Here is a 19,232-nt window from a genome sequence, read left to right as displayed (position 1 = left end):
GTAGCAAGCGAGCAAGGAATAATTTATTTTGTTTCAGACTTCCTGCAGTATTGTCAACTTATGGGTAGAAAGCATGCTGCTGTGTCATTGAAAAGATTAATTAGTTTTAATTAAGAGTATGAAATGGCTTCGTATTTAACTACTGATTTTGTTGTTATGGGCTCTTCCTAGTCTTCTTAGTGATATGGCTAATAACTTTTTTTGCTTATCCACTATATATTAACTTGAACATAAAATTGTCTGGTAGAAATCACTGATTTTTTTTTAAAGTAGGTATTTTTTATGGAACTATTTAATCTGCAGACATATATTCAAGATCAATTGTGATCTGCATTGCAAATGAATTAGATTACTAAACCAATCACTAAATTGTGGCAATATATACTGGCATAGACTAGTGCATGGCATAGAAGATAATCCTGAAATCATTAACCATAGAAATAAATCAGAATTCTTCAGGGATTTTTGCTGTTTTTAATATAAAATGAAAAACAGAAAGAAAAGAATTTGAATAAGAAAATGCATAGCAGAACAATATCAAATACCAGTCTGCAAGTGTTGGGCCTGATGAACTTTGTCTATTTAAAAAAAACTAACCTTCCCAGAACAAAGGGTTCTAAATTAAATATATTTCATTTGTCTCTGTATGTATTTATATATATATTTAATTATTTGTTGTAAATTATGAGTCATTCCTTTCAGTAAGAAAACTGCATTTTAGGAAAAATCCCAAAGGGATGCAAAAAAAAGCAGGAACACCGATACCATGAACATTTGCTACTTCTTTTTTTGAGGGGACAAAAATGGCTGGTTTTGTTTACATGCTTTAATCAAGTCACTTAAAATTAAATAAGAAAAGCATGGAGAAGATTCAGTCCTCTCTAAGAAGCATGGCAAATGAATGGATCTAATTTTGAATGCATTGCCTGTAGCAACAGATCTATTCACATAATCTAAAGTAACAGCAAATTCAAGTTAGTTTTATTCCACCTAGCAGAAAATGAGACAGACTTGAGCTGGAAACTGTATATTAATACTGCAGGGAGGTCTCAGTACTGTATCTGTGAGGCAGACCTAAACCTCTTCTTTAATACAGCTTCCACTGAACACAGCAAGAATTTTGTTATCTTTCATAGAAGCAAATCTGAATTTCATGGCACAACTTCCTCCTGTCAACACCTGTCACACAAGCATCTTCACCATGTCATTTTCCCCTCCCAGGAAAATACAAAGGAATTCTATAAAAGTTCCTAAACAAATTACACTCCTTAATAAAGCTTTGTCCTTTGGGCTACGACTCTGACATAATCTGGGGTGGTTTCACAATCAAACATTCTTAGTTGCTGTGTTAAATCTCAGGAGTTTTGTCAGGTATTAGTCTAGGAATCTATTAATTCTTTAGCTAGACCAATTTTTCCCCCCTTAAAATAATCAGGCTACAGTTGACAGAAATCGGATATAGAAATGCAATTGCCCGTGTCTCAGAGATTAAAATGATTCAATGGATGATTAAATAATGTACAGTCACATGGCTGCACTGTGCAGCTGAGCACACAGCTGAGCGAGTGCTCCCTGCCCACCCCGTGGTACAAGCTTTGTGCTCTCAACTTCTGTTTGTGCTCACACATCAATATGACCCAGGCTGGAGGGGAATGGGTGTTTCTGGCTAAGAAACACACTCGCCTGGAAACTGGCTCATTGCTGCAGAAGCCACAAGCTCTCACTCACGCTTAGCTACATATGCTCTCCATAGATTACCCTCAGCTCTCAAACTATTTACATATTAACCTTATTTCTGCGTGTCTTTGCATAGCTCAGTGGCACAGCCTAGGCAATGGCCTGTCACCTGGAGGAGGATGCACTGTCACTGCTAGAGCTGATGCTCTGCTCACAGGGTCAAGGTCTTTGAAGGATATGCAAGAGCTTCCCCTTACCTTTTCAACCCGTACTGGCAAACTGCTTCTGGCTTTTCAGACAGTTTCTAATTGTATTGCATGGGAAAGTCTCCCAAATTTACCTCATTATAATTTATGTCTGACTCTTCTCACCCCTGAGTCACCATTTCATTCCCTGTTCCTCAGTCTTGGGAATTCTGTTTTGATCTGTCCCTCTGCTCTTTTAAATCCTTTCTGTTCCCTTTCCTCTGTATGTATCACTAGCCCTTTTATTCCGCTCCTGATATGTTTTGTGACTCTTCCTTGCTTTTAGACTATGGCTATAGATCAATGATTCTATTTCTTCACAGGGTAAAGGATGAAAAGATGGGTTAAGGCATACGCCAGGACTGAGGCAATCATTAAGGGACTGGGTAATCTGAAGCAGCTTTTCAAGAATGATCCATTTGACTTTCAGAAGTGCCAGCCACCAGTCAGTTGTTGACGGCAAGAGAACATGAAACGCATTTAAAAACATTTTCCATTTTGACTGTGCTTCATTCTCCAATAATTAATGGAGGTATTTTTACAAAAGCATGTGGTTAAAAGATGGTATCATCATTCAGCTGTGACAGTTCAGGTACAAAGAAATTACACTTCCTGCCCCAATTAGATTGTTACAACTGTTTCTCAACCCTGCTGCTACATGAACCCAGCTAGGAATACAGCTAATTCATTTTTTCATTCCAGGTCTAAAGCAGCTTCCACTTCCAGAGGAATTCTACCAGTTTGGTACACAGTCAGTGACAGGCTCTATAACCCACTCCATACAACCTCACTAATTTCTGCCCATTACGGCAGCTCATATACCTACAGTGTCACCTTGCAGAAGAATGACAACTCTTGATCTAGTGGCAGGGAATGCACCACCTTTTGGTGCAAGTTATTCCAGTGGACGACTGCCAGCATTGCTTATTTCTGTTCTGAATTTTTTCAGCTTCAGTTTATGGTGATTAGACTCAATTACACCTTTTCCTCTGAAGAAGCTGACTGCATTAAAACAAGTTTTTCCCATGCAGGTACTTCTAGACATTTTTCCGGTCACATTATGTCCCTAACTTGGATAATGTTCATATTGACCTTCTTCTCTCTAATTTACATGGCATGTTTTCCTCACTAACCCTGAATTATTCCTTTAAGTCTAGAAAGAGAATATTTTGGATCACTGTCTTTGCAGTACTTGAACCTAAATAAAATATGTCTCTGTGTTACTTCTAAGTGGTTGCAGTTGCAGACTCTGCCTGTTATCTGTACCAGTGGTTAGCAAAAATGGGAATTATCCAACTGGAAACCGAGACAACTCTATTCTCTAATTTCTTTGATTCTTTATAGGCCCCTGTAGAGAGTGATTCCTCCCTTTCTGGGATAACTGAGCAATCTGTCCCTTTGGATGCAGCTGTAACCACCTGACCACCATCTCTTTGGCCTTCTGTATTGAAGCAACGTTTTGGGGTTTTTCCACTCTCAGCAACCTTCCAGCAGTTTCCAGAACAGAAACTCCTGGCAGCTGCCCTGAGCCAAAAATCACTTCATCACCACATGCTTTGGATCTTTTAAGAAGCACCAATAGATCAGCATCATGATGGCTTCACCCATGTTTACTGACTATTGATTTATAAATATAGGAAATTACAGAATCACAGAATCAGCTAGGTTGGAAAGGACCTTGAAGATCATCTAGTCCAACTGTTAACCTGACAGTTCCCAACTACACCATATCTCTCAGCGCTATGTTGACCCTACTCTTAAACACCTCCAGGGACGGGGACTCCACCACCTCCCTGGGCAGCCCATTCCAACGCCCAACAGCCCCTTCTGGAAAGAAATGCTTCCTGACATCTAGTTTAAACCTTCCCTGGTGCAATTTGAGGCTGTTACCTCTTGTCCTATCACTTATTACTTGGTTAAAGCGGCTCATCCCCCTGTCTCTGCAACCTTCTTCCAGGTAGCTGTAGAGGGCGATGAGGTCTCCCCTCAGCCTCCTCTTCTCCAGACTAAACAACCCTAGTTCCCTCAAATTAATCCTACATTGAGTTACATCCATGCAACTTGTGAATTGCTGGCTGTAAAATGATAATCTTACAATCTCTCACCGACTGTGTGACCTGAAGCTGCCACGTTCACTGAGGAAAGCTCAGAGGGAAGTTCACGGGTGCTGTCACAAACTGGGAGTAAATTCTTTGGAAACTGACTCTTAATCTGCATTGTGCAAAGCCGAATATAGACTTACAGCAGCGCTTAGACGCGGCAGCCACCGAAAATCATGGCTTTTCAGTCAGGAGAGATTCCTCTCCTTCGCTACGGGCACCGCGCGAGGGAGAACACCCACCCGACAGCGGCACCGGGCTGGGGGGTGCCCGGACAAAATGGCGCCTCCCGCGCGAGGCGGCCCTTGGCCCCGGCACACGCGGGGCCGCGCCCCGCCCCGCCCCGCCCCGCCCCGCCCCGCTCGCCCCGCCCCTCCCGCCAGCCCCAAAGGCCGTCCCCGCTGCGGGCTCGCCCCCCCCCACCGGCCGCTCCCGGCGCCGTCCCGCTCCGCCCCTCGCACCCGGCCGGCCCCGGCGCGGCGCTGCCCCCTCCCCGAGCCCGGCCGGGCCCGCGGCCCCTCCCCGCCGCCCGCTCCCGGCCGCCCGCTCCCGGCGCCGCTCGGGAAGATGGCGCTGCGCGTCCAGGTCAGTGCGCCCAGCGCGGCGTGGCCGGCGGAGCGGCGGGGGCCGTTGGGACCCGGCCTGGCCCGTCGGGACGCGACGGGCCGTGCGGGGCCGGGGCCGCGATGGGGCTGTCGCGGGGCGGGGCGGCGGGCCGGGAGCTCGGGAGAGCACGGCGGGGGGGGAGGTCCCGAGGTGGGCGAGTGCGGGGCGCGGGGGAGCCCTCGGGGTGCTGCGGGCCGGGGGACGGCGCGGAGCTTCGCCCTGGCAGAGGGGCGGGAGGCGCCCAGGGGCTGCTGCCGGCGTTGAGGCGAGCGGGAGCCGACGGAGGACTGAACCGAGGTCGCGGTCTCGGGTGGGCTGCTGTCAGGCGGGGACGTGCACGGCTGGTGCCGGACTGCAGGGCTGCTCCACGGGGGACGCCGGCCTCGCCGGGGAAGTTGGAGCGGCAGTGTCCCGCTGCCCGTGGGGTGTGGTGCCGGTACCGGCGGGGCTGCGTGGCGGTGCCGGGCGGCTGCCCTGCCGTGCGGGGTTTCTCGTGCTTCCCATCGCGTTTGCGCGTGTTCGCGTGGGACCTTCTCGGCTGACGGCTGCTCCGCGCCGCTGTGCGCCAGCCGCACCTGCCCTCCCGGTGCCACTTCTTCCTGAAGGCATGGGCGGGCTTCCAGCTCCGCTGCCCTGGGAAGCAGAGACAGCCCTCTCCAGGACTTGTCTGAGATGAACATCACCCGCCGAAACTGTCTCAAACAACGGAGGAAGAAGGGGGCGGGAAAAGGCCCCCAGAAGACACTTGCTGGGGTGTTAAGCATCCCTCCGGAATCCTTTGCGGTTTCACTGGATTGATGGCAGTGGGCTTTGACAGTGTTAGAGAGGCCATTTTAGGCATTTATTTAAATAATTGAGTACCAGGCATACTACATGAAAGGAGTACTAAGATATCTTTTGTTATCACCTCATACCAAATGGCTTTTTCTCTTTTTTTTTCTTTTTTTTTTTTTTTTTTTTTTTTTAATGTGGCATTTCAGCAGTTATGTTCATCTTCTTGCTCTTGCATATTGCTGGTGGAACTTTCTTAATAGAATATTTTAAGTCAGAAAATGCTGATTAAAAGCAAAATGTCTGTGGGAATTTGTCAATGTCAGCAAAACTTTAATCAGGAACCTACCTGGTTTCCTGCCAGTTAGCTTGGCTTCTTGGCTGCCTGCCTGGTGGGTTGCTGCAGAGCCAGGGCCCCAGCATTTCTGGCCCTTGGATCTTTTACAGGCTAGCAGGAGAGCTGCCAGGGACTTCTGAGAGATGGAGAGGTGGCACCAAAAGTGTTTGGAGAACTATATTTCACTTAGTCTTGAATATAATCTTTGTGACAAGCAGGAAAAAAAAATCCCAGTATCTAACCTTTTTCATTAGGATGGGAATCTGTTTCTTGGAAAAAGTTACACTTTGTGATCAAAAATGCCACTTATACAGGTCTGTTTTTAAGCCTGACTCACTTAAAGCAGCCAGCATCTAACTGCTAGATCCCTTTCACTGACACTCTTGTTGTATTCTTAGGAATCACCTTTCAGCTATTGACAAGGGTTGAGTAAAGGAGGTATTTGAAGGCATCAGTTTCACGTTTTGTCTCACAATAAAAAAGGGATTGTGACAGTCTTCTGTTTTCTTAATAAAATAGATATCTAATAGAACACCAATATTTGACTTTTCATTGATTTCGCCGAGTATTTTTTTCTTAATAAAGTTAATATCTCTGTTGCTCAGCTGAGTTGCCATTGTACACAAGATGGTTGTATTTGCTGATTTCAAGTTTTATTTTTTGATTTCACTATTCAAGGAAAATCAGCATGTTTCCTCAGTACTACACATAAAATAGAACACAGAGAACATCTAACAAGTTCCTTGGCAGTCTGAGAATTCTGAGTGATTTCTGGCCATACCTCCAGCCTACGGATAAGGAACTGTGTCATAACATAGTTGGGATCAAACATGTCCAGATAAAGCATTTCAGAGTGCAGCAGGTCATCAGTCTCAATATCCAATAAACCATCTTTTCTTTGAAGATTGTTACCTAGTTTTTGTTCAGGCTTGCTTTAAAAATTCCCTCATTATCCTTCAGATAAAATGCTCCACAGTTTTAACTTGTCAGCAAGAAGTTAATTCTGATCCGTAGCCTAAATGTCAGTGTAAGCTTAAAATGCATATGTTCTTGAAATCCACTACCAATTCTTTGTATATAAATTACTGCTTAGCTGGGTTATAAATGGTTTGTTATTTTAATGCCAATTAGTATACAGATGATTTAGACCTTGGTGATTGGGCTAATATCCCAGTTCTATTCTGGACTTTCTCAAACTTGTTGCCAGGTTTGTCCCGACTTGAAATTCACATTTCAGAGAACTATAGAAAAGTTTTTAACTTTTGCTGCTTATGACATGGTAATTTGGTTCATGTTTCTCAGATTGTATTGGAATTGTTCCATTATGGAAAGATGCATTGTAGTTTATGTCTGAAGACTATCTTTGCCAGATGGCCTTATTCCTCTGTTTTATCCCAGGGTTTTTTGTGTTGTATTATATTTTCCTTAACATGTATGCTTGCATTTTATGATTCTTAATTTTCACTTTAATTAGTATGGATCTTGCTTCATTAAAAATTGCGTTATTGGGATTACCTGTACCTTGTTTTTTTCCTCTTTTTCTGAACATGGTGGGGGAAGAACAAATCAAAGGATGTCTCTTGAGCTTATCCTTTGAGGTATTGGATCTGTTCATTGAAGAAGCAAATGTGCTATTTCTTAAAATTTCTCCATGAAATTTCTCCATTTCCTAAAATGTTCTCAAAGGAACAAGTATATGTCTACTTTTTGGCTGAAAATCAGGGACTCTTAAAATGTCATTATTACTGAAGTTCAGAAAAAGCTGATCAAAGCCTGGGACTCCATATTCACAACAACAAAAATGGGAAAAAGACTATGATTATTTTTTTATGGTAAGAAGTGTGTCTAGGAAATGACATGCTTTGGTTGACAAAACCAAATGCATTTTGATTACCGAAGGCAGTATTATAGTTTTGGATTTTTAAAAGGCATTTGAGCTGTGGTATAAATGATGCTGGATTATGCTGAACCAAATATTTTATTTCAAGCTCAAAACATCTTTCTGGAAGGGCTGGCAAACAGGATTTTGACTCAGATTTCTAAGTGAGACTGGTCAGATACGGTGTGTTCCCTTTTTCTCTCTCTAGGTCACACTCAAGTCATGAAGTGTTTATCAGGTACATTCTAATGATGTGGCTGGCTCTTGGTGGGAGTTACATGGACTTTGGGAACTGATGGGTGCTAAAGCTTCTGTATGTGTAATGATTCCGAATTGTGCTCAAAGGGTTCATCTCTCTTGTGAGATGGTGACTAGTAGATATAAATCATCTCGCACATCAGAGAGAGAGATTCCACACACCCCCCCTTCTTTAGCAAATAGAACTTTTTCAGCTTCTAAGTGGAGATGAATTAAAGGTCTTCTGTTGCTACTATACCTTCTGAATTGTCCCATCTCTCACTGATACCAGCAGATACAGACAACGCTTTTTCCAGGCATAGTAGTTTGATGAGTAATTATAGCTTTTAAAATGAAATTTGCCAGAAATTTTGCAGGTAGCATAGCTCAAACTGTTCACTGTTCTCTATCTTTTAATCTCTCTTTGGAAAAGCTGTGGATTTCCCATCTGAAGACTCAGAAAAAGAAATAGATTGAACCATATTTAAAAATAAAAAATAATTAGCTGAGAGAATAAGAAACAACAACTTAATTTTCAGAGTTATTTTTGGCTTCATGTGACAAAAAGCCTATTTTTTGTAATTTAAATATGAAACAGCTGGAGAGCTTAGCATAGATAACAGTTTTTGTTACTGGTATAATGTCTAGTTTTATAAACACTTAAAGAAATCTTATGTGGTTGAAAAGTCTTCATGGAAGTTTCAATTGTGTTCTTTCCAGAGTCTGGCAGAACTAGAAGTATTATGTAACCACCTATATGAAGGAACCGATCTAGCACAGCGAATGCAAGCTGAGAAAGTGCTCTTGGAGCTTATTGATAGCCCAGAATGTCTTAGCCAGTGCCAACTTTTATTAGAACAAGGAACAGTAAGTATCTGAAAGATGCATTATCCATAAATGTGATCAAGCTCATGGAAGCTCACATAGGTTTCTGTCATGGGCCATTGCCATGTCAGTAGAATAAAGGCAAAATGCTTTTCTCTTTTTTGTACATCATGTGCTTCATAAATGTTTCTAGAAGTTTTTTCATTTGGAGGTGGTCTTTGTAGAAGTGACAGTACCTTGTATTACAGATGTAAGGGACAAAAAGGAGAAGTATCTTACCTTTCAGTACTTTCAGAAGGATTGTAATCAGGGGTTGTATCACCTGTAGAGCAGTGTCAGGACACAGTGTGGTATAACCTGGTGTTGGAACATCGTGTTGTTTTTTGTTTCTAGCTATTAGCTACAATGAAAAAAAAAGGATATTAAAAAAAAAAATCCCTGAACTGCTTACCTGTTGTCTCTTGGTTTAAACCTTTCTCTTATCATTACTCAGTTTCATTTTTGGTGTTTAATTTCGTGGTTAACTCTAGGTGAAGTAACAGGGGAGATGATTCTTATTTGGTAGGCCAAGCTAGGTCTAATATAATTCCTGCTGTGTTTTTCAAGTAATTTAAAAAGAGAGAGAGAGAAAAAGAGGAAACATGTTTTAAAATATATTTAATCCGGGGCTGAACCCATGGTAATCATATCATGGTTCTAAATTATCAAGTGATTTAAAAACAGGTTTCAAAAGTAAAGAACTCCACTGAATAGTGAAATTACTTTTAGGTGAATGACTTCCATCAAAGGGATGATAGTTTTAGGTCTCCACTTTTTTTATTAGTGTTTTGTAATTTATGTTTCTAATGAAACAAAGATATTACTAAAATACATCTTTGATAAATTGTTTGGTACACTTAACAAACATAAGGAAAACCTGATAACCAGTCTGGTTTATTGGTTATTTATCAAGTTTGGATAAATGTCCCTGCCTTTAATGACCCTATTTTTGAATAATATCTTTTGATGTGTTTTTGTAGATGTCCTATGCTCAGCTTCTAGCAGCAACGTGTCTGTCTAAGCTTGTAAGCAGGGCATCTCCATTACCTATTGAACAAAGGATTGACATTCGTAAGTAATGTTTGTGGTTAAAATTTCATTAGATCGGAGCTAAAATTTAGCACAGTAACAATTCAGTGGATAGTCTAAGTTTTCTCTAGTTCTCTCCATTTACCAATCCTGTTATTCATAAATAAAAGTAGTCATTGTAAGAGAGTGAACATAAAACTGGTTGTGAGATCTTTTATAGTTTCTCTGAAATTAGCTCGCAAACAACATTTCCTATTTTCAGGGTTTAAATAAATAAATGTGAGCTCAGATTACTTAATATTTCATAAAAATACTATTTTTTTCAATATAGATTTTGTATTTGTCCCACAAGATGCTAAAGAGATTTCGTTCCATGTCTGTAAAGGATGAAGGTTGAAGATTTGGTTAGTACACCTGCCAATCACTTAGATGTAACATTGCTCATGATTAGATCTTAACATTTGTAAAAGTCATTGCAGGGCAGGTTCTTACTTGCAGAATTAAGGTCCTACAAAACTTTCCTTACTTTGTTCCTTTAGGATCTGTGTTAAAGTCACTGCTGTATCCTAAAAGAGTAGGCAAGTATTTGTTAGGACTTCAGTAGTGAAAGGCTTTGCACGAGGAGCGTATGATTCAACTTTGTTTTTTAGAAAATCTGCACTGTTTTATCAGTTCTGTGAACAGTAGTACTGTGAAATGCATGGCTGAGGATCTGCTGTTTCTGAGAAAAGATTTCAGTGTTCTTTTAGGTAAAAATTTAATCAGCTTTAATTTTACGAATTTCAACAGCTTTTGAAACAGGTCAACTTCATTCTAGAGAGGAATTTCTGCAGCTGCAATGTGCATTGCTCAAAGGGATGTTCTAGATTGAATTGAAAACATTCAGTAGGGACTGTTATCTGAAAAAACTTTTCTGTATCTTGAATTGGCTGTGAAAGCTGCTGTTACATAGTAAATAATCAATGCCTAGCATATGGGACTGTAATGATAAATTACCCTGTTTTACCTGCCAGTGTTCCCTGAATTCACAAACTGTTATCGTATGTGTCCTAGAATAATGATCATGTATGTAATGTGCTTTGTGTTACTAAATATTTAGCTGTATTTGATGATTTAATGTAACTTATAGTAACCATAAGAATATTTATTTTTTTAAAAAACCCATGCCTTAAGTTTCCATTAGAGATGTTTAATTAATTTTCTTTACAGAAAATTTGTGTTGTTGATTTTAAAATGCTTCTTTACAGGAAATTACATTCTGAACTATGTAGCATCTCAACCCAAACTGGCTCCTTTTGTCATCCAAGCTCTTGTTCAAGTCATTGCTAAAATTACAAAATTAGGATGGTTTGAGGTACTAAAAGATCAGCTCATCTTCAGAGACATTATTGCTGATGTAAAAAAATTTTTGCAGGTAGGAAACAATTATTTGCTTCTGCCATTTTTTTCTGTTTGGGCCTCTTAATTTTTAGTGATGGGCTTGTTGTAGCACTTAGTTTTTATACACTTGTGTGGAAAAAGTGTGAAGAGCATTGCTTAAAACAGAACATCACCCTACAATGAAAAACGAGGGTGGGTTTGATACGAGGACAGGTTTGGTACTTTTATGAGGTTGTGGGTTTTGATGCCTCACAGTATTCATAGTGCTGTCATCTTTTTTTGTTGGTTTTCTATTTCCAGAGCACTTTTTCATAGCGTGGTTGTAAAACATCAGCCCCTGCTGTCAAGCCATTCTATTTAATGCCTTAATTTTTTTCAACTGATGTGGACATACATTTTTGATAGCGTTAGCTCCAGTTACCTGGTTAGAAACACTGGTACTGTACCATCTGAAGAGTAAGACTGTCAAATGTTTCAAAGCCTGAGTCTGTGATGCTTATTATAACGAACGCTGAAGTGGTGCTGAACTGTTCAGTTCTAGCACTAGCTCAAATGTATTTTTTCAAGTGCCTGTCATAGCGGGTTGATCAGAAAGATACCTTTATAAACTATTTGTTGGAGTGTTCACTGTTACAGTCTTACATTGTTGCTTTTCTGTATAAGCAGTGGGACTTCACCCATGCTAATTTTTATCAGAAATCACTAAATACCTCTGTGTCTGAAGTTACTGAGGAAAGCTTGTGTAAAGATAGAACTGTGGTACACAAAATTGCAAGACACTGTATATATTTGTTATGTAGTTGTGGTCCTTGTTTGCCCCATTCCTTTTTACTTTATGAGAAATTGCTGATTCATATATGTGTGCGTGGGTAATTAGATACCTGCATATATGTATGTTCTGTCTCCATACGTATTAAGAGGAAGAAAAAGACATTCTGTCTCTCCTAGGATTATGGTGTACAATATAGGGAGATAGATAACAAATTCAGAGTGTTTTTATAACTTTACCTTTTTTTAGCATATGTATTTAAATCTAATGTATTACAAAAATTAAGAATTCTAGGTAGGGATATGGGGAAGTTTGGGAGGAAAGATCAATCATCATCCCTCTCCAGTAATTGGATGAGACAGGAATGTTCTTGTTTTATATTTCCTTCCATGTTAATTCCTGTTCCCCTGCTGCATTGGTCACAAAGAAGATGCATTACAGGGTAGGGAAGTGATCTTGGTACATAGTATTTGAAAATTGAAAATAATTTCTCCTAATGTCAGAGCGCAGTCATCACCATGGACTGTTCACTATGCAAATTTACGTGTCAACTCTAGAGTAAGTACTGTCAGATAACAGTGGCTAAAGATGTAATAATATAATAATATACAGCATCTTCTGTGAAGTATAATAAGTCTGGAGAAAGTGATTGGATGTTGCGGGTTATTAGCCAGACTTGGTTATTTCTTACTTGTAACATGTACAAAAAGGTTCTTAAAAAGTTTTCTGGGAGTTGGCTAATCTGCTTGAAAAGTTAATACAGCTTAGTCTTTCTGACTGTCTGTATGAATATAAAGCCTCATACTTATTTTGAGAAGAAGAACCAGAAAATTTAAGCTGTTTGGAGATTTAATTCCAAAATGATCCATTATGTGTGTATGTATTGGCTAACCTGGCAAACCAGCAAGAAAATACGAAGTTAACTGTTTATGCTTCTTGCCAATGAGTTTCTCATTTGTTTTTCAGTCTGTCTTTGTTTATAATACCGTTCAAGTTAATGTACTTTTTGAGTTACATTGGGAATGTCTAATAAAAGATAAGTTGCAATATTCTCTTTATTAAAAACACTCAAGTATACTTCTCTACCATTTTGCAGTTATTTTTATGAATGTACTGTAATTGGATTTTGCATTTATTATTAAAATGATTGCAGTGTGACTCTTCAGTGTGTAGCTCATTAAAAATAGAGATTTAAATACAAAATTTAGCTTCTTAAGAGATTTCTTTAGTTAAATTAAGAATTCCTGTAGAAAAGAAAATTAAGCCATAGATCTACTAGGGAATTAAATTTTAGATAAAAATTGAAAAAATAATCCCTAAACAATACAAATACATGCTAATAATTACCATATGGTAGTTTCAAATACATATGCATTAGCATTCCAGATTGAAGTTCATCCAGTGTGAATTTGAGTGTGATTTAATATAGAAAAATGGATTAGCAGCTATGTCTGCAGTTCTGTTCCCAGCTCCTTCATAATTCACAACACAGCTTTTCACACCTGTGAAAAAGGGAAGGTTGCATTTTCCATTTTTGCAGGCTTGTGTGATCTAAGAAAAACTCATATAGACTATTTTAACAATTTGAAATGTAAAAGAAAATTGTGTTCAAATTACAGTATAGAATGTTTAGAATGCAGATGGGGCAGCAGTATAAATTTTGCTGAGATTTCTCTGAAATGTTTTCTGATTTGCTTTGGTACATGTGATAATACAAAATAGATGACAGTGAATAGTTCTGACCCTTGGTAAGTAGCCAGGTTTTTCATTAGTTGAACATTGAGTGCTCTTCCGAGCTGCAAAAATGAATGTCGTTGTGACAAATATCAGGAAAATTTTGACAAGGATTTTGTCACTGCTTTTTGGGCACTAGGGAAGCTGAGGCTGCAAACCAGCTGTGAAAGTAGACATAGAAGTCTTTCCCCTGACTCGATGGCAAGGCCTAATTGCAGTTGACTTTAATTATTTTTAACAAAGCAAAATTAATTTTTCTATAACTGCTCAGTGAATTAGCCCAGGTAAATTGTATTAATTAAATGCAAAATTCTGCATTGTGTCTGAATCTCAAAACATGCCAAGGAACTTAAATCCTGATAATCAGATTGCACCCTCACATGCAAATATTTGACACCTTCTGCCTCACTTTTTAGACACAGGTTCTTGGAGTATATCATTCGGTTCAAACCAGTGCATTGTATACTACTGTGGAGGGAAGTGAATTTGATTTTTTTGAAAGGTAGCATTTAAAAACTTTTTTTTTTCTGACACTGGGATCTTTCTCATCCATGCATGGCTTAATTTTTTTTGATGGTTTGAATTTCATGCAGCTTGCCTTAACAGTTCTAGAATACTGAACATTGAGAAATGTGTAGTAATGAATTTCTAGATTGTGGTTACTTAGACTCTATTTTCAGATGGGTTTTTGTTATCACACAGTTCTTAAAATTTATGATGAGTTTTTGTTCAGAGCTAATAAGGGAGCCTGAAGGTCTAGTTCTATTAATGTTGATAGAATTTAGCATGAAAGGCTTCTAATCCTAAACAGTTTAGGATATCTCAGAATAAAAGTTCTTCTTGATTCTAGAAACATTGGAGAATATTAAATACAATACGATTCTAGAATGTTGGAAAATACTAACTACAAGCTGTGATGTTTGAGCAATCCTTTTTTTTAATTTTTTTTTTTTTTGTAGGGCACTGTGGACCATTATATAATAGGAGTAATGATTCTCTCAGAACTGACTCAGGAAATGAATATAGTAAGCATGTGGGGTTTTTTTTCCTTCTGCAAGGGATGTATGTTTTGCTGATAAAGCAGTGCATTGAATGTTCCTGCCCTTTACAGAAATGGTTGGAGAAACATTTCTTAGACATGAAGGGATTAACACACCTTCCTTCCTTCTGCCCCTGCCCCCCCCCCCGCCCCCTATATATAGAGAGGCAAGAAATTCTTAGTGCAGGGACTGTACCTGTACCAAATACATACCCTATCTGATATGGGGTGAAGTTTCTCTCATCACAGTCACTAGAACTAGTAAAGCAAAGTGAATGATCAGCTTTTCCAATTGTATTTCTACTAGTGATTTTCTTTTGCCTACATCTTAACCTGAGGAAGTGCCTCAGATCTTTCCAACTAGAGAGACAACCTTGAAGGGAAAAAAGGAGGCACTTCAGGAAGCTGTCAAGATCTATATTTAGTGCTGGATCATCATTTTCATTTCTAGTGTCAAATAATTAATCTGCCAGATATACCTGTCATCTGGTTTTAGCAAGTAAGGGAGCATTGTTTATTCTGTCTTAACTTTTCTTAGGTTGATTATTCAAGACCTTCAGCAAAACATCGTAAAATAGCTACCTCATTCCGTGACACCTCTCTAAAGGACATCCTGATGCTTGCGTGCTCTCTTTTGAAGGAGGTGAGGCTCTTTATTTTTTAACCTAAATTGTTAACATCATAATTGTCCCACTTTGAGTCCTTAATATTTTTTGAGTTGATAAATTATGTATTTAAATTAATTACATGACACCCAATTAATCTCAAGTGACGAAAAAATGTTTCAAGACACAGATTCAATCTTTGTCCCTCCATGTGTCTATTGCTGTCTCTCTTTCTCTCTCTGCCAACTCTCTCTTTAGATCTTGTTGTAAAGGATGAACTATCTAAGTTCTGAACTTAACTTCTTTTTTGATGTTTTTCTTAATTTAATTGTATCTCAGTTTTGCTGGGCCTCCCACCTCAGTATTTGCTAAAAGAATTATTTGTTAAATTAGGAGCGATCAAGAAGAAAGGCAAATTCTCTTTCTTGTGTTATGGCAGCGCAGTCAAATCTGGCCAAGGTGTTCTGCTCCTTCACTATTTGCCTTATCCTCTCTGTAACATTTTGGGGTAATTCAGGCTGCAGCCTCTCAAGAACCTTGACAGGAGGTGGTGAAGAACAGCATGCTGTAAGCTAGGTTGCTCAGGACCAGGTAGGTTGAACTGAGATCAAAGCTGGAACTTGCACTTTCCATTTGTGCTGGTCAAGGCCTTCCGTAGCAGTGGATTTGGCACCATGGAGTACCATTCTGATTCTCTTAAGTTCAGTCAACTCTTTGCTTTTGAGAGCAGCTTGTTTTTTAAATACTGCCTGATTTCTATTCTTTGACTTACTTGGAAGTGCTGGTTTATTCAGTTTTTCTGAAAACCAAATGAATTAGGTGTTAAAATTTGGACAGAGGTGTTTAAGCTAAGAATTTAAATGCAGATGCCATCGCAGTGGCATCTAGTAGATAATGGTAGCAATTACTTTTTGGCTAGAGGTATAATTCTCAAGGCTGATATATGTGATCGAGGTACTGCTGTAAAAAAATGAGATAAACTGTGATAAACTTAAATTTCTTTCACAGTATATTTTTAGTCTAGAATGTTTTACCTCACATTTGCAATAAGTTGAAAGAGCACACGTGATCAGCTACCAATGCTTGGATGACAGGCAGTATATTCTTCTAATGTATAGAGAAATTAAATAATGTGTAAGCCCTTACCTCTGAAGAAGGAATGTTCTGCTGATGTACACAGGATGTTTTAAATCAGTGTTGGAATTGCATATTAATGGCAAAATCATATATAAAAGAAGAATTGGATATTTTTGGAAGAATCTTCTTATATGTAGTAAACCCCATTACACATCAAAACAATAAATGTATGAGTGAGAACCTGTATCCTGTGGCAGCCACTTCCTAGCTTTTGTTAAGTTCCGCTGATCTACAGGTAATTTTTTAGTCCATATGATGAAAGGTTTGCTGAGTGACATCACACAGATTTCCAGGCAAATATAAGAAAATGATAATTAGTATCTTTATAATACCAGCTTTAATATAGGAAGCTGGTTTTAGAAGTATTTCAGTGTCCATAATACAATGAAAAATACGCTCAACTAACATGTGAAATCACTAAAATAATTTCAAGAGGAGTTTAAAAGTTATAGAGAAGATTGGTAGAAAAGCAGGCTATGTTTATGCAAGACACAGAAATTCAGTGTTGATTTCAAAGCTGAACTCGTAATTGAGTTTCAATTCTAATGTGGTGCAACACTTATCACATTAATGAGGCATCTAATGACGCACAGTTGATTTTAATTCCTATCATCTGAATTTTAGAACTTTTGGTTAATAAACTTGAGAGATGTGACTTTGAATCTAAATAAGGAGCAGATGAACTAGGTAAAGTTGTTGCATTTGCATTTGTTTTATTCTTTCTAGACAAAATTATGTCAGTTTTCTTTTTAATGTTCACAAACTGCATCAGTGACTAATGAATTTGAGGATGGTTTTCAGTGCCTTAATATTATGTGTGTAATCTTGAGATAGTAATTTCTTTAAGATAAAATGTTATTTAAATTATTATCATTACAGAAGGGGATTGATAAAAATGTGTTCTTACAGTATGTTGAATAGACTTCTAAATCCCAACAGTTTGGTTTGCTTAACAAGTGCTTTTTTTTACTCTGACATCACAGGGATTATAAAGCAGTAGAGACACTGACTGCTTGTTTATGCAGGTGATGTGAATAGGTACATTCAGATTACAGACTGTTCATTTCATTGTTTTTTAATGCCAGGTTTTTCTAGACTTACCAAAGGAACAATCTTTGGATATGAATACTGTGAAAAACAATCAATTGAAAAATAATAATAATTCAAGTAATAATTGAAAAAATAATCAATTGTTAAGATATTTTTTACCCATATGATGTATATTCCATGCTGGTCTGGAGTAACAGAAAAACATCAAACCTCACAGTTTAATTTTTGCAGTGAATGTTGGCACTGTTTTAACAAACAGTGTCAGTGACATGCTGAGCTCTACCTGTATTTTATGCAAAAGGATTATTTCAGCAGGCTTTCAGAAATTATTTAGAAGTCTGGGAGCTTTAACTTGACATGGAAGATGTCTCTGATTTTCCCCTTGTCTTTAAGGAAAGACTGTAACTTTTACTGTTGAAGGATTTATTTTTCTCTTAGTGTGTGTCCTCTTGTTCTGAACTTTGCAGTTTTATATCCATACATTTTCCTTTTCAAAATTATTTTTAAAGCATGTTCTGTGCAGATAACCTAACAAGATTTCTTTTCTCCTTAGCTCTTGGCAAAACCTTTAACCCTTCAGGACCAACGGCAACAAAGTCTAGCAATGCAACTTTTGAAGCTTGTACTAAACTGTCTTAATTTTGATTTTATTGGGAATTCAGCTGATGAATCTGCAGATGACCTATGCACTGTGCAGATTCCAACAAACTGGAGAACAAGTAAGAAAGGATCAAAACTGTTAGTACTCTGAAGTGGGTTGTGTAACTTCATCACAGTACTTGCAAATATAAAATAAATTTTAAGGTGGAGTAAAGTTTTTTGCTGGTGAGATATTGGTAAACCTCTTCTGCTATTTCTCTCACACTTTTTCTATTGTTATTTTTACAGACAGAAATAATGAATGTAGTCTATAACAGATATACACAGTAAATAAAATTATTCTAATTAGGCACTGAATACTCCTCATTTCTGGCATATGAACACCTTGAAGAGGTACAGCATTTGTAGCATGTCTCTTTTCTCTTGTCTTCTTCCTGATGAGAAAACTCTGAAAATTTTTTGTGCATGCTTGTTTGCTCTAGTATGTGACCTCGTTAATGAAGGCAGCAGAAGGGTTGCATCTTGGTTCTTCAACTCCAGAGGTTTGACTTCCAGGGCTTATACAGTGCAGATGGTGGTCTAGCATAAATGTGTCTGTCGTGGGCTGACCCTGGCTGGATGCCAGAGGCCCACCAAAGCTGCTTTATCACTCTCCTCCTCAAGCTGCACAGGGGAGAGAAAATGTAATGAAAGGCTCGTGGGTTGAGATAAGGACAGGGAGAGATCACTCAGCAATTACTGTCACGGGAAAAACAAACACAACTCAGGAAAACTAATTTAATTTATTACCAGCCAAAATCAGAGTAGGGTAATGAGGAATAAACACAAATATTAAAACAACTTCCCTCCACCCTTCCCTTCTTCCAGTGGTGCAGGGGATGGGGGGTTTTGGTCAGTTCATCACCTGTTGTTTCTGCCTCTCCCTCCTCCTCAGGGGGACAGTCCTCCATGAACTTCTCCAGTGTGGGTCCTTCCCACAGGTTGCAGCTCTTCACGAACTGCTCCTGCGTGGGTCCCTTCTATGGGGTCACCAGTCCTGCCAGCAAACCTGTCCAGCGTGGGCTCCTCTCCCCACGGGCCCACAGGCCCTGCCAGGAGCCTGCTTCAGCGTGGGCTTCCCACGGGGTCACAGCCTCCCTCGGGCATCCCCCTGCTCCGGCGTGGGCTCCTCCCG

The 19,232-nt window shown here is 39.2% G+C and overlaps 1 protein-coding gene across 1 annotated transcript in view; it reads left to right on the top strand.

The window, feature by feature from the left end:
• Nucleotides 1–4,510: 4,510 nt before the first annotated feature.
• RANBP17 (RAN binding protein 17) overlaps nucleotides 4,511–19,232 on the top strand; it is a 163,508-nt gene continuing 148,786 nt past the window's right edge. Inside the window, exons 1-7 of the mRNA XM_074916209.1 lie at nucleotides 4,511–4,606; nucleotides 8,572–8,718; nucleotides 9,696–9,786; nucleotides 10,992–11,158; nucleotides 14,587–14,652; nucleotides 15,205–15,309; nucleotides 18,012–18,177. Coding sequence (XP_074772310.1) covers nucleotides 4,589–4,606; nucleotides 8,572–8,718; nucleotides 9,696–9,786; nucleotides 10,992–11,158; nucleotides 14,587–14,652; nucleotides 15,205–15,309; nucleotides 18,012–18,177 — 760 coding nt within the window. The 5' untranslated portion in view covers nucleotides 4,511–4,588. The remainder of the gene's footprint in view (nucleotides 4,607–8,571; nucleotides 8,719–9,695; nucleotides 9,787–10,991; nucleotides 11,159–14,586; nucleotides 14,653–15,204; nucleotides 15,310–18,011; nucleotides 18,178–19,232) is intronic.

This window comes from Athene noctua, chromosome 12 (genome assembly GCF_965140245.1).
Source record: "Athene noctua chromosome 12, bAthNoc1.hap1.1, whole genome shotgun sequence".
Lineage (NCBI taxonomy): Eukaryota > Metazoa > Chordata > Aves > Strigiformes > Strigidae > Athene > Athene noctua.
Note: the sequence above shows the minus strand (reverse complement) of the source record. Positions and strands in the feature narration are given on the sequence as shown.